Here is a 12,707-nt window from a genome sequence, read left to right on the forward strand (position 1 = left end):
GAGAAAACTATCCATGAGAAAATATCAGAGTGTAATTGCATAGAATAAAAATATAATCATAGGCAGGTTTCAAATCTACGAAGTCCAAGAGACACAGATTTTAACTCTGGTGACAACTTGACTAAGACCAATCAAGATCAATGTCTGAGATACTGTCTATGAGCAAATGTAGGCATATTCTCATAGAAAAAATGTGACATTTAATGGGTTTCAAACCTATTGCATCCTAATAAAAACAAATTTTGATTCTGTTATGATAACCACTTGGCCAAATACAACTTTGATCAGCTTGCAAGCAAACCAACCATCAGCATATTTTAAGGTGTGTTTTCATAGAAAACAAATGTTGCAACTAGTAGGTTTTGAACCCACACAAACAGATTTATATTCTGTTATATTAACTACTCAGCTAAGACCAATTAGATGCACCCCTAATGGACCCATTTATAAGTGAATCCTCAAAGCATATTTATCTGCATTTTGTTAGTTCTTTTAATAATATGGTTGCCATAATTGATTTTTTATTCTACTCTTATTGCAAAAGACATCAGACTTCTTCTGGACCTCTACTTCAAGACATATTTATCTAGCAATTGCTCCAAAAATGTACTGATGGTAGACCACCATTAGGTCAATGATGTTTGTGATGTCTTTAAATTAACAATTGGGTCATAAGTGACAACTGACAATGAAAGAATCACATATGATTGAACTCAAGAGGAATGTTAGAACTGACAAAATGCAAATAAATATACCTTGAGGATTCACTTGTGAATGGGCCTATTGGGAGTACATTCAACTGTTCTTATAATCAAATAGTTAATATAACAGAATCCAAATCTGTTTGTGTGGGTTCAAAACCTGCTAAAGATGAAATTCCAAATGAATATCAGAGTCAAAATCTGTTCCTCTTGGACTGCGCACATTTGAAACCTGTCAATGATAATATTTTTATTTTATAAAATTGGACCTTAATATTTTCTCATGAATGATATATGTTTTTTCCTGGGAGAACATACCTTGACATTGACTCATGTCTACTTTCATGTTATAGCTTACACTCCCAAACATCTGCTTTATACAGTGTTTGTGGATGTACTTTTTTGTATCCAAAAACATTTCTGGGCTCCATGTGACATGGCTCTACATCCTGAGCATAGATGCCTCAAATCATACTTTGGAGTTTCTATAGCTTTCATCCCGCTGTAGAAACTGACATCTTTATAGTCTTGTGGAGGTCTAATCCTCCAATGCTCTAATCACTATCCAAACACAGTGTGACTCATATCCCATTCGCATGCATTCATGCTTCATTGGTCACTTGCATGCACAAGCACTGTGGATACAGCAATTCAGATGGTGTATACTGAAAAATGTGTTAGATCTTGCTTGCCTAAGCCACTATGCTTGTGGTGACAAGTGCATTTAACCCTAAAGAGGAAGCAAGTGCAGCAGAGATCTAGGAGTTGACACTGATAGAGCTGCTTATTGGGTAATATGAAGTACATAAGGCACAAGTGTGGAAACGGAGTGCTTGAGGAGCATAAAGTATGAGAAAAGTATGCAGGACAGCGTAAGGTGGGGGATATAAGGATAGGTTCATAAGGGATGAATAGACATTAGATAGCGATGATAGATATTATAGGATGATCTTATTGTCAATAGCTACTGACTATGGCTTCATAATGGATGAGCTATACACTGATAGTGTGATGCAGGGAGCTTTTATATGATTTTCTCCTGTAAAACATGAACTACAGATGCTTATATATATCTAGAAATGCTCCTATGGAGCAGAGCTGAAGTGCTTGTGAAGCGAGTAGGTAAGTATGTAATAAGGGTCCATGACATGAGAAATGAGCAAATCATTAAGATCTAAATATAATACAGTCCAATATGAAGATAACAACATGAAAATGTATCACTGAGGTTAGTTTGAATAATGGATGGATGTGTGATATAGGGCACTTCAAGCATGGGAAAGCACACTAGGCATGCACATGGGAATGCAGCACTTGGTACAGGAAAGTAGCACGCACTTTGTACTTCACATAGGTGATGCTTGGGGAGGTGTTTAGCACAAGTTGTGCATCAAATTGCACTTTAAGACATGTTATAGATATGGCCTCTACAAGGCTACAGAGATGTTAGTCTCTACAGCAGGTTAGGAAGAGTGTCTGATAGTCTACAAGGGCCTAGGCAACAACAGTAGCTAGATCAGGAAATCACTGAGTTCCTTATTTGCTCCTTATTTGCCTTAATTCACACAATAAGGTCATACAAAAATAAGAAGAATAAGAAGATTCATTTCCTCAAAATAAAAAACTTTTCTTTAAACTAAGGCAGATAAGGAGATCAAAAAATACTATTATTTTGAGACATAGACTAAGTACACTAAGGCTAATACATGAGTTCAAGGTGTCCTATGAAAATCTTCAAAAAATAATTAAACAAATGTGTCTGAAACAAGCAACAATAGTAGGAGTAGAAACCAATACAAAGCAGGAGGAGAGTTGACCAATGAGGTTGTTTAATGATGCAGACCGATCTATGTGACCAACCAGGAGCAAAACCAGCACTTTTCTTGATGATCAAAGTGGGAAGAGTGTCAATTTGTGAGGTTGTTTAATGATGAAGACTGATTTGGGTGACTGACCAGGTGAAAAGCCAGTGCTTCCCTGTGAAGTGCGGTAGCCTCATGTAAGTTTTCACCATTACCTCAGTGTTCAAAGCAGGATGAGAGTTGATTCACAAGGTTTTTTATTGACATGGACTGATCTGTGTGACTGACCAGAAGTAAAGCTAGTGTTTCCCTCTGAAATACAATAGCCTGATTCAAGTCTTCAACATTGTCTCACTGGTCAAAGCAGGAGAGTTAAAGTGTAAGATTGTTTAATGACTGGTACTGATGTGTGTGACCTGCCGGGTACAAAGCCAATGCTTTCCTATAAAGTGCAATAGCCTCATCCAAGTTGTCATGGTTGCCTCAGTGGTCAAAGTGGAAGGAGAGTCAAATGGCAAGGTTATTTAATGACTTGGACTGATCTGTATGTGACCAATTAGGCACAAGGATAGCTTCATCCAAGTCTTCATTGTTGCCTTGGTGCTCAAAGCAGAAGGAGAGAAGAGTCACGAGGTTATTCAATGACATAGACCAATTTGTGTGACTGACCAGAGGTAAAACCAGCACTTCCCTGTAGAGTGCAATAGCTAATCCAAGTTTTCATTGTTGGGGCACAAGGCTAGTGCTTCCCTGTGAAGTGTGAAATGAGAATAAGCAGATATGAGCAAATATGAGCAGAGACAGATGAGAGCCAGTGAAAACAAATGAAAATGAGGGGAGATTGTCAATAGCAAGTGAAAACAACTGAGAACATGTGGAAACAAGCAGGAATGAGTAGGTTGAGCACTGCAGCAACAGAAGTTGAGTGCACTGTCACATGAACAAACATGTACAAAAGTTGGACTTAGAAGGTTTCAAACCATATGTCCTGAGACTCCTTGACTTACTTAACCACCTTAGACTTACTTAGCCGCCTTAATTCCATTTTTTCAAGTAATCTAAGGAACAAAAAGGAAAATAAGGAACTTGGTAATTTCCTGATGTAGAATGAACATCAAGTGCTGTATATGCTCTTGTTGCACCATCCCAAGTGGTCTGGTATAGTCAATTTGTTGTAGGGCAGCAGCTGACATGTCATCATACTAGCATTGATTGTTATCATATTAGAACCTAATGGTAACCCAGCTTATATAATTACAATGCATGTGACCACGAATTCAAAATTTGAATATGGAATTCGCTAAACAGCACCTAAGAACCCTACTCAATAACAGTTTATTTCGCCAGTTTATTTTTGAGCATGCATAATGAAAGAAACTGGAATAAACTGTCAAGGTTTGTGTGCTGTTTCTGTTGCGGAGAGTGAAATATGAGCAGCTGACTGACTTGCCAACAGACTGCTGTGGCCACAAGAACACCCAGTATACTCATGGGGCGAGTAAATCAACAACATTAGCGCCAATGGAGCACCAAGAGAGAATCCACCATGAACCTCTTGGAAACTCTTGCAGTTAGTGCTGCTGCGGTCCAGTTCAGAACCACGGTTTGAACCAGACTTTTGGTCCGGTTCTGGACGGTTCTGTCCATGGCTCTGATGTCAGCCTGAACTGAACCAGAAATCAGTTCTCAGTTCTAGGTCCTGCCGAACCATTCCGAACTGTTCTCAACTCTGACTTCAATGCCACTTACCTTGACATTGACCGAACTTCAGGATTTGCACTCTACTCCTCTGCCTTTAGCCTTTTTGGAGGTACGTACTAACTAATCAAAATTTTGATTCTCTCACACACTGACATTTGTTTAAATACGTCGCAGTTTTACCATTTGCTTATGGTGAATGGTGAATCCACACCAAGAGCATGGAGCATCTGGTTCAGTGTGAATCGCCTGCCCACATTGCCACCAGCATCAACCATGCTGCCACCACCACCCCACCACCACCCCACTCCAGCAACAACCAGTGTCTAGTGTATGCGCCCAGCACACACCAGCAAATGCTGGCATGGCTAAGATGAATGCGGACAACACTTTGGTGAAGGAGAAAGGAAGACGCCGGGGAAAAGAGAAAGGAGGAATGGGAGAATGAAAGTCGTTGAGGAGACAAATAAGGTACGCTGCCCACTCCCAACCTACCTCAATGACCACCAACTAATCTCCATCAGTCCAAGGACTCATAAACCTTGGTTCCAACAACACTACAGACCCTGCCTGCCACGCACTCCTCATCCACGCCGACATCCTCAACATCCAACACACAGTAGCAGTGCCTGAGCAGTGCCCAATCCCCATGACAGCAGCAACACACGGGCTCGTGATCGGTCTCAGGATAGACCTCATCTCCGCATGCAATGTCCGATACACAGCATCAGACGCCAAGTTCTCCATCAAGGCTTGTTAATGGCTGCTCACTCGTTTGTCTGATGCAGGCTGCTTGCTGTGTATAGGAAGTCAATGTGGGGCTCACAGCTGATGCTGGAACACTGGCTTATTTGCAGAAGATTACAGGGAATAAGTTGTTGGTTTGTGAGCTTGCGTATATATGGGTGTCTGTTACTGTTTTTGGATTAATTCATTGTTTTGTGATAGCATTGCTGAGAATCTGGAGTACCCTCCTGCTACCTCTCTGACTCAGGGACTGATGCTCAATCTCATGCTGCTGCTCGCTGCCATCTCACGCTGCTGCTCATTGCTATCTCCCGCTGCTGCTCACCGCCATCCTTGATCCATGCTCATGATCGCCATCCTTCACTGCTGCTTGTGCTCTATTTTTTTTTTGGTTTGGTTTGGGTTCAGACCCCCAAAAAAACCAAACCAGACCATAGAGAATGGTTCTCTATGGTCCAGTTCTGGGTTTGGACATTTTGTAGAACTGAACTGATGGTCTGGTTCTTGGTTCTCATCTAGGACCCTCCGAACTGCATCAGTAAATTCACACATTGCTTGAACTTCCTTTTTTGCAACTTGCTGCCGGGTAATTCCAAAAAAGGAGCGGAAAAGTCATTCATAAGAATGGTGACACCAACTTGCCATCAACTTGCCACAAGGCAATTTAAGTCGAAAAAGTAGATGCCTCCTCTTGACTTCGACTTTTTTCAAACTTTTTGTTGGCTTTTTTGGCACTTATTTGTAAAATAGCCCACATTGCAAGTAGTGCAAGTTGGGGCTACTTATTTCACACTTGTTTCGACAAAAATGACAAAATATTGCATTCAAGGATAATTACATGATAGGACTACTAAGTACTAGTGGGGAAACAATACAACTACTTGTGGCAGTGGCGACTAGATGCAGAAACAAACTCAAAGAATGGGGAGCCAGCAGCAGCAAATTTTGAAGAGGGTGAAAGGCGGGATGCGAGGAATGAAAGGCGGCATACAAGGCAGACGGCACATGAGGCAAGCGGCAGACTGCAATGAAGCAGACACTATTAATAAAAGGAAGTAAAACAAATGAAAAAAACTTACTTGGAGGTATGCGAAAGGACAGGCGAAGTTTGGACACTGAGGCAAGCGGACATTATTAGTCAAGGGAAATTTAAAAAAATGAAAAAAAACTTACTTGGAGGTACATGAAAGGACGGGCGAAGTTTCAGATGCTGAGGCAAGCAGACATTATTAGTAAAAGAAAATACAACAAATAAATAAAAACTTACTTGGAGGCCATGCGAAAGGACGGGTGAAGTTTCAGACACAGACATTTTTAGTAAAATGGAAATAAAAACAAATAAAAAAACTTACTGGGAGGTGTGCGAAAGGGTGCGAGACCATGAGAGTGAAGTTTCAGACACTGAGGTATGGAGGTATGTGAGATGATGCATGGAAGTTAGATTGAGAGTCAGACAAGGTTGAACGTTAACGTTGAGAGTGAACTTCGTGTGAAAAACTGATGTGGTTCAAATATGACACGTGACGCGTGATGGTTCACAGCGCTCATTTTTGACAAATCCTGAAACTGCATGCGCCCATCTTTGTCATACTGACTTTAGCTTCATGCAGATTGAAGGAATCGGTTTGTATAGTTTGGGTTTGGGTACTGTACGTGCATCTATCAATTGTTCTTTCAATTTTTGCTAACTGCAGCCCTCCACACACCCCCCGGCACATCTCTCGCATCCTCCCAATCCAACCATGCCCAACTGCACCCTCCAGCACCCATACCTGGCGCCCTCCAGCACCCTCCTTGTTCGAGTTCGAGCCACGCTGATCCAAGTCGTTGCCACCGCTCGCAGGAAGTGAGTGTGTCGATCCTCATTTGAGCAAGACCCATGCTGATCTAAGTCGTTTCCTGCTGTTCACAGTTCATGAGTCTGTCGATCCCCCTTCGAGCAAGACCCATGCTGATCCAAGTCGTTTCCTGCCGTTCGCAGTTCATGAGTCTGTCGATCCCCCTTCGAGCTCAAGCCACGCTGATCCAAGTCATTTCCCGCTGTTCACAGTTCGTGAGTCTGTCGATCTCGTTATTGTGTTGCTACTACTGATATACATTGTACCTACACCCATATGTCTAGTACATGAATACATGGGTCACGAGTTACTACCTGCCGCGGGTTACATACCAAGTTGAACTACTTATTTACTCTTGCTGTACTTATTTCTGTTTCGAATACTTGAACTGACTTTTTTGATCTTATGCTACTTTTCGGCACTTGTGTGTCATACACTTCCTTTTTTGACTTGTGAAAACAAACAGCCAAGGAATAAAGGTGAATAAGTGTCAATAAGTTAAAATAAGTTTTAATTTTCGAAAAAAGGTCTGCCAAGAAATGTGTGAATTTACTGATGGACCCATTCAATGGTGGGCAGGTCGCCGAGCACAATTTCCAAACCTCTCTCGACTTGTGCGTGATATCCTTTCAATACCTGGTGAGTACTTACTCCATGTCCCAGGTGTCTGTACTTAGTTCTCTTCTTTGTAGGATCTGCTGTTGCTGTTGAACGAGTTTTCTCTGGTGGTCGTGACACGGTTTCACTGCGGCGCGCTAGTCTCAAGCCTGAGACTATCAGGACATTGATGCTCGTGAAGGCGAGGCTTCGTTTGGGTCGTTCATAGTTGATTTGCATTCCGTATGTACCGTACACCGCCGTATACGTCCGTATAATTCACCGTACCGTACCGTCCACTTCGTCCACCACCAATGTCATGTACGGTGTACGGGTTAGCTGTATACCGTATTTATACCATATGTATACGGCTGTCTACCGTATACGGTACGGTGTGCAGCCCTAATTATCGAGGCATATGACAAAACAACGCTCCAAACCGAACCTCTCTCTCCCTTTTTTTCTTTCTTTCTTATGTACATTGGGGCATTCTACTATCAGCTACTTACTAGTATTTAGATCCATACGAAATTCATCAGCTGTCTTCAAATATGTATCTGCTTGTCACGCTGAAGTTACTTTCAGATTAATACATTGTGCTACTAGATGCAGTCGCAGAGTAGGTAGCCAGAATCCTGACGATGTCACTGCTAGGCTCTAGCAATAACACGGTACACCCCTTCACTTAAGTAAATTGAGTTACATTTTGTTTGAGGGTCGATACATCACATACAATGCGCAGGCCTAATCTCTGGGTAGACCTCATCGGCGGATAGCCTGTGCTCTACAAAATGACTCACAGTCCCAACCTATCTGCTAAACAACAAGGCAACTTGAAAAGTAAAAGAGACTACGAATCTTCCGTAAAAGAACTCTTTCTCCTTCTCTTCTTCGCTTGCATCGATAGCTCCTGCAACGACTCAGTGGCCTTCGAACAATGGTGTTGTTCAAGAGGGGGCAAAGCGCAGCAGCTATACTGGAAATGAACGTATTCAGTCTGTGATAACGCACCCAAATGAACATCTGCCAAAGATTCAGCGCGCCTTTGCGCATTTCTCATCCCTTTATGGCGCGGCCCAAGGGTTACTTCAAGGATACGGAGCTGGAGGGTGCAGAAGCTCTGGACGGATCGCTCTTCCTTTTGGCTGCGAGATTGACTGGGGAGTATATGAGCGAAGGTAGGTTCTGGAGCCTAGGAGGGTTTCCTGTGAGGGATTACTAGGAGTGGACGAGGGATCTGATATGTATGTGTTACAAACACCACCAATGACTGTACTTTTCAAACTTGTCAAATGTGTTGATCGTCCGAGTCTGATATCGCCCAAGACTCAGGGATATATTCAATATGGATCTACTAAAAGGGGTAGCCATATACGCCAGGCTGGTTACGAGCCTAGGGCCTAGGCGCCTAGGGCATCTGTCACCTCAGGCTGGAGCGAGCGTCGGACTCCATTCCACGGTGCTAGTGTTGTTGGCAGAATCATCTGCCATTCTGCCAGTGGCAATTGCCGGCAGTAGGTCAAGGGTGGTTGGCAGAAATACGATGACCTAGAGCATGTTCGGATAGAAATATTTGCATGAAGTTTTGAAATATTGATCACACAAATTCGTCGGCATTGTCCCGAAAGTTCGTCGGAGCTTAAACCTTCCTTGTCTCCTACTGTACATACTAATCGATGGAGATCTCTTGCTCCTCCTCCTCCTTTGATATCCACCAGCGCAATAGACTGATCGCTGGTGTCATCGCGATTACTGCGATCTGTACTCAATATACCAATCTTATCATGGCTCAACCTGAGGCCCATGAAATCCCTACAAGGCGCACACCTGCACACTGGAGAAACGAAGAAATCACCGCACTTGTTAATCATATGTACGATAACCGTGCAAGTGGTGATACCTCCGGCAACTTCAAGCCACAGGTGTATACTTCTGCACTAACAGTCATCAACGATGATCCCGACCTTCAACCATTGCGGATCGGTCCAGCAAAGACCGTCAAGATGGTGAAGAGCAAGTGGGCATCAGTGCGTCCATCCAACTCTGTCCTTCACTCACTTTACTGATTCAATATTTCAGCTCAAGTCTATTCATCACACTATCGATAAATACCGCAACCAGACCGGTACACACTGGGACGGTGCCAATGGAGCTGGGATCCATGGCCCTGCAGCGTCCGCTGTGTGGGATTCGTATGTTGCGCTCAGTGTACGTCAGCCCCTTTTATTTTTCAAATAAAAGCTAACATTTTTTAGTCCAATTCTCACATGCGTTCATTCCGCAACACAGGCTGGCCTTACTTTGAGAAAATGCAGGAAATAATTCCCTTGGGTGGCGCTAGAGGGCGCCATGCCTTCCACCCAGGTGTTATGGGTCCTCCACCAGTACCAGACGCTGATGAGGATGAGCCTGGCCTTGCTCAGGCTCCAGCCCTCTCTTCTGCCAGTCCTTCCACCACTGCCAATCATTCATCTGTCACCGGCCCTTCATTCACCACCGGTCCTCGCTCTAACACCAGTGGTCTCTCTACCGCTACCAGCTCTGCTGGTGCCAAGCGCCCTTATGAGGGCACCAATGTGGATTCTGTTGAGACCACTTCGTTCGCGTCGACCCATGATTCGGCTCAGCCGGTCTCCACCACCTTGGTGTCCGCCCCCCCCTCAAAGAAAGCACGTTCGCACGTCTCTCAGAAGATGACCAATGCGGCCAAGATGAGCAGTGCAACACAGGCCGCCAAGATCACGCCTGCTGCTGCCGTGATGGGACTGCAGGGCACTGTCAACCGTCTGACAGATATCTTTGAAAAATTCATTGTTAGTTCCATGAATAATGGTACCCTTCCGCCTCCGCCTCCGCCTCCACCTGTGCCTAAGCCTGAGGACAGCATGGACTTGGTGACACGCGCAGCACACCTACTGCAAACTGAGGATGCTGACATGCCTGCTGACCAGCGTGCTGTCTTGATAATGGTCCTTGGTGAGAAGAACAACGAGAGATTCCTGAAGTTCTATGTGTCCCTCACGGACAAAGCAATCAGGCGTCCGTTTATTGAGAAGCTCATCACAGATGCAATGGCGGGCTGAAAATATATCATGTACCTTGTTCTTTACCACTTGCTTTCGTTTCAATGTATGTACAATACTACATGTTCACAACTGTCGCAATGCATCAATGTTTGTCTGATTTTGGAGGCTACAAAGTGGTACTCGAAGTGTGAATTATTCCGAAGCAAAACTGTCCTGATCCTCATCCTCATCAAAAGTGTCCTCGAGGTCCTCATCCCCCTCATCAAGATCTATCCCTTCGAAAGTACGTTCTAACAAGATGCGCTGATAGTCATTCCACATCGCAGATGCAATGCGATCACGCATCGCAGATCCTTGACGAAACTCAAGTTCGTTATCTTCTTTGATAGCCATAATATTGTCTTCTTTAGCATTTCCACTAGAATATCCACCCTGCTAGTCTTCGTCGTTATCTTCATCGTTGGCTTCGTTGGTGGGGATGTTTGTGGGATCATGCACGCGGATGAAGTTGTGAACGGCGCACAATGCGGCGGGAATTCGCGCTTGCAACTCCATGGCATATGCAGGCGGCAACAGCAAGATCCGAAAACGACGCTTCAAAACACCAAAGATGCGCTCGATGACGTTTCTTGCTGATGCGTGTCGCAAATTAAATAGTTCTTCTTATTAGCAGGCCTGTAGGGAAGATGAGTTCCAAATTGAGCTTGATTCAAGTAAAAGGACCTACCTGGTGTTTGCGCGTCCCCATTCAGCTAGGTGATAGCGCACACCTCGGTATGGCACAAGTAAGCCGGGACGGAGTGGATAACCCGCATCTGCAAGAAAATACTTGCGTGGGGGAACTTTGAAGTCGTTCAGACACGCATCTTCATAAACACGAGCGTCCGTTGCAGAGCCTTCCCAGCCGGTGAGCGCATAGGTAAATTTGAGATCGAAATCACACGCAAAAAGGCAATTTTGAGATAGGAACCCCCTTCCGATTACGATACACAGCACGGTCAGTAGCCCTGGGGTCACCTGAATATGGCTCCCATCTATTGCACCAATGGCACCTTTAAAAAAAGGGCCACCACTTAGGGTTTCTGCGGACTTCGCGAGGGACGGACCCATCAGGAAACTGGACGTATGTTGAATAGAATGGTTCGGAGGAGAAAGAAACGAGGATCTGCGAAAGTACCTATGCGCTAGAGTCAGATATCCACTGCATCCTAGATAAAATAAATGTACTTAGATATTGTTTCGTTTGAGTGTTGGAATCTCTCCCTGACATGTCTGACTGATAGGCCGGTCACCGAAGCATACAGAAAGATAGCGAGTTGTTCCTCGAGGGAGATGAATTTGGAATCTGAGTGGCCCATAGCGCGAAGCTGAGTGATAAGCTCCACAAAGGCAGAGGCATGCATGCCAAGTTCACAGCGGATGCGCTCTGGGTGACCAGTTAGTAATTCAATAACCCAGTCCTGCCCAGAGAGGGCCGAGGTGTGATATGGTGTCGGTCCTTGGGATATATGGTCTGCAATGTACCATGTGTTGCAGCGACTACTATACTGATAACAAGTCCTATACATTTAACAAGACGATCCCGAACCTCCGGTTGAGGATTGGAAACGAGCAAGGCGAGCCGTTGACGATCCATTTCGATTGATCTTCTTGAGCATCCATGACGAGGAGATATATGATATGTGATATACCTTTGAATATCAATTGATAACAGCTGCTGATTTAATTAAAGCTCCGACGAACTTTCGGCACAATGCCGACGAATTTGCGTGATCAATATTTCAAAACTTCATGCAAATATTTCTATCCGAACATGCTCTTAGTATTTGTTCCTACTAACAAACAATAAAAATTCGACATGTGGCCTAGAAGCGTTCTGTCCAAAAACTCGTCTTTGTTAGCTATAGTTACTGGGAGAAAGTCAAAAATTGGTCAAAAACAACTCAAATCACTTTTCACATACACTGCTGCTCAGTACAACGGCATCCATGGAAGGCCACGAAAACATCTAATTGACTGAAAAATATGATGCCTTTGATCACTAGGGTTCGGCGTTGTCGAATCTGACCTTGCTTGCCTGCATAGTCTCGGATTTTTCTCAAGTTGTCGTTGCCTACTGCAGGATCTTCCGCGATTTATGGTGCTGTTGCATACTTTACAACGCTTCGAGCTTCACGATTGGGGCCGAAACAAAGACTTCCTCCCAATTGAAGTTGAGGGGAAACTATGCCACGAATTTAAAATCAAGGATGAAAAAACTGGAGAGGTGGATCTCGCTGCTCTCACAAGCCACGACGA

The 12,707-nt window shown here is 44.0% G+C and overlaps 2 protein-coding genes across 2 annotated transcripts; both read left to right on the forward strand.

Moving 5' to 3' along the window:
• Nucleotides 1-6,690: 6,690 nt before the first annotated feature.
• On the forward strand, nt 6,691-7,126 carry F5147DRAFT_660207 (uncharacterized protein; the record flags this gene model as incomplete). The annotated part of the gene is made up of 3 exons (XM_041434658.1): nt 6,691-6,794; nt 6,841-7,001; nt 7,071-7,126. 3 exons carry the CDS (start codon nt 6,691-6,693, stop codon nt 7,124-7,126), a joined length of 321 nt encoding a protein of 106 aa, XP_041284397.1.
• Nucleotides 7,127-8,449: 1,323 nt separating this feature from the next.
• On the forward strand, nt 8,450-9,688 carry F5147DRAFT_660208 (uncharacterized protein; the record flags this gene model as incomplete). Its single annotated transcript, XM_041434659.1, has 5 exons — nt 8,450-8,561; nt 8,745-8,901; nt 9,110-9,410; nt 9,463-9,575; nt 9,673-9,688. The coding sequence occupies 5 exons, from the start codon at nt 8,450-8,452 to the stop codon at nt 9,686-9,688; spliced, it is 699 nt and encodes a 232-aa protein (XP_041284398.1).
• Between the last annotated feature and the right edge of the window lie 3,019 nt (nt 9,689-12,707).

This window comes from Suillus discolor (genome assembly GCF_016758755.1).
Source record: "Suillus discolor strain FC423 chromosome Unknown F5147scaffold_281, whole genome shotgun sequence".
NCBI classification, from domain to species: Eukaryota; Fungi; Basidiomycota; class Agaricomycetes; order Boletales; family Suillaceae; genus Suillus; species Suillus discolor.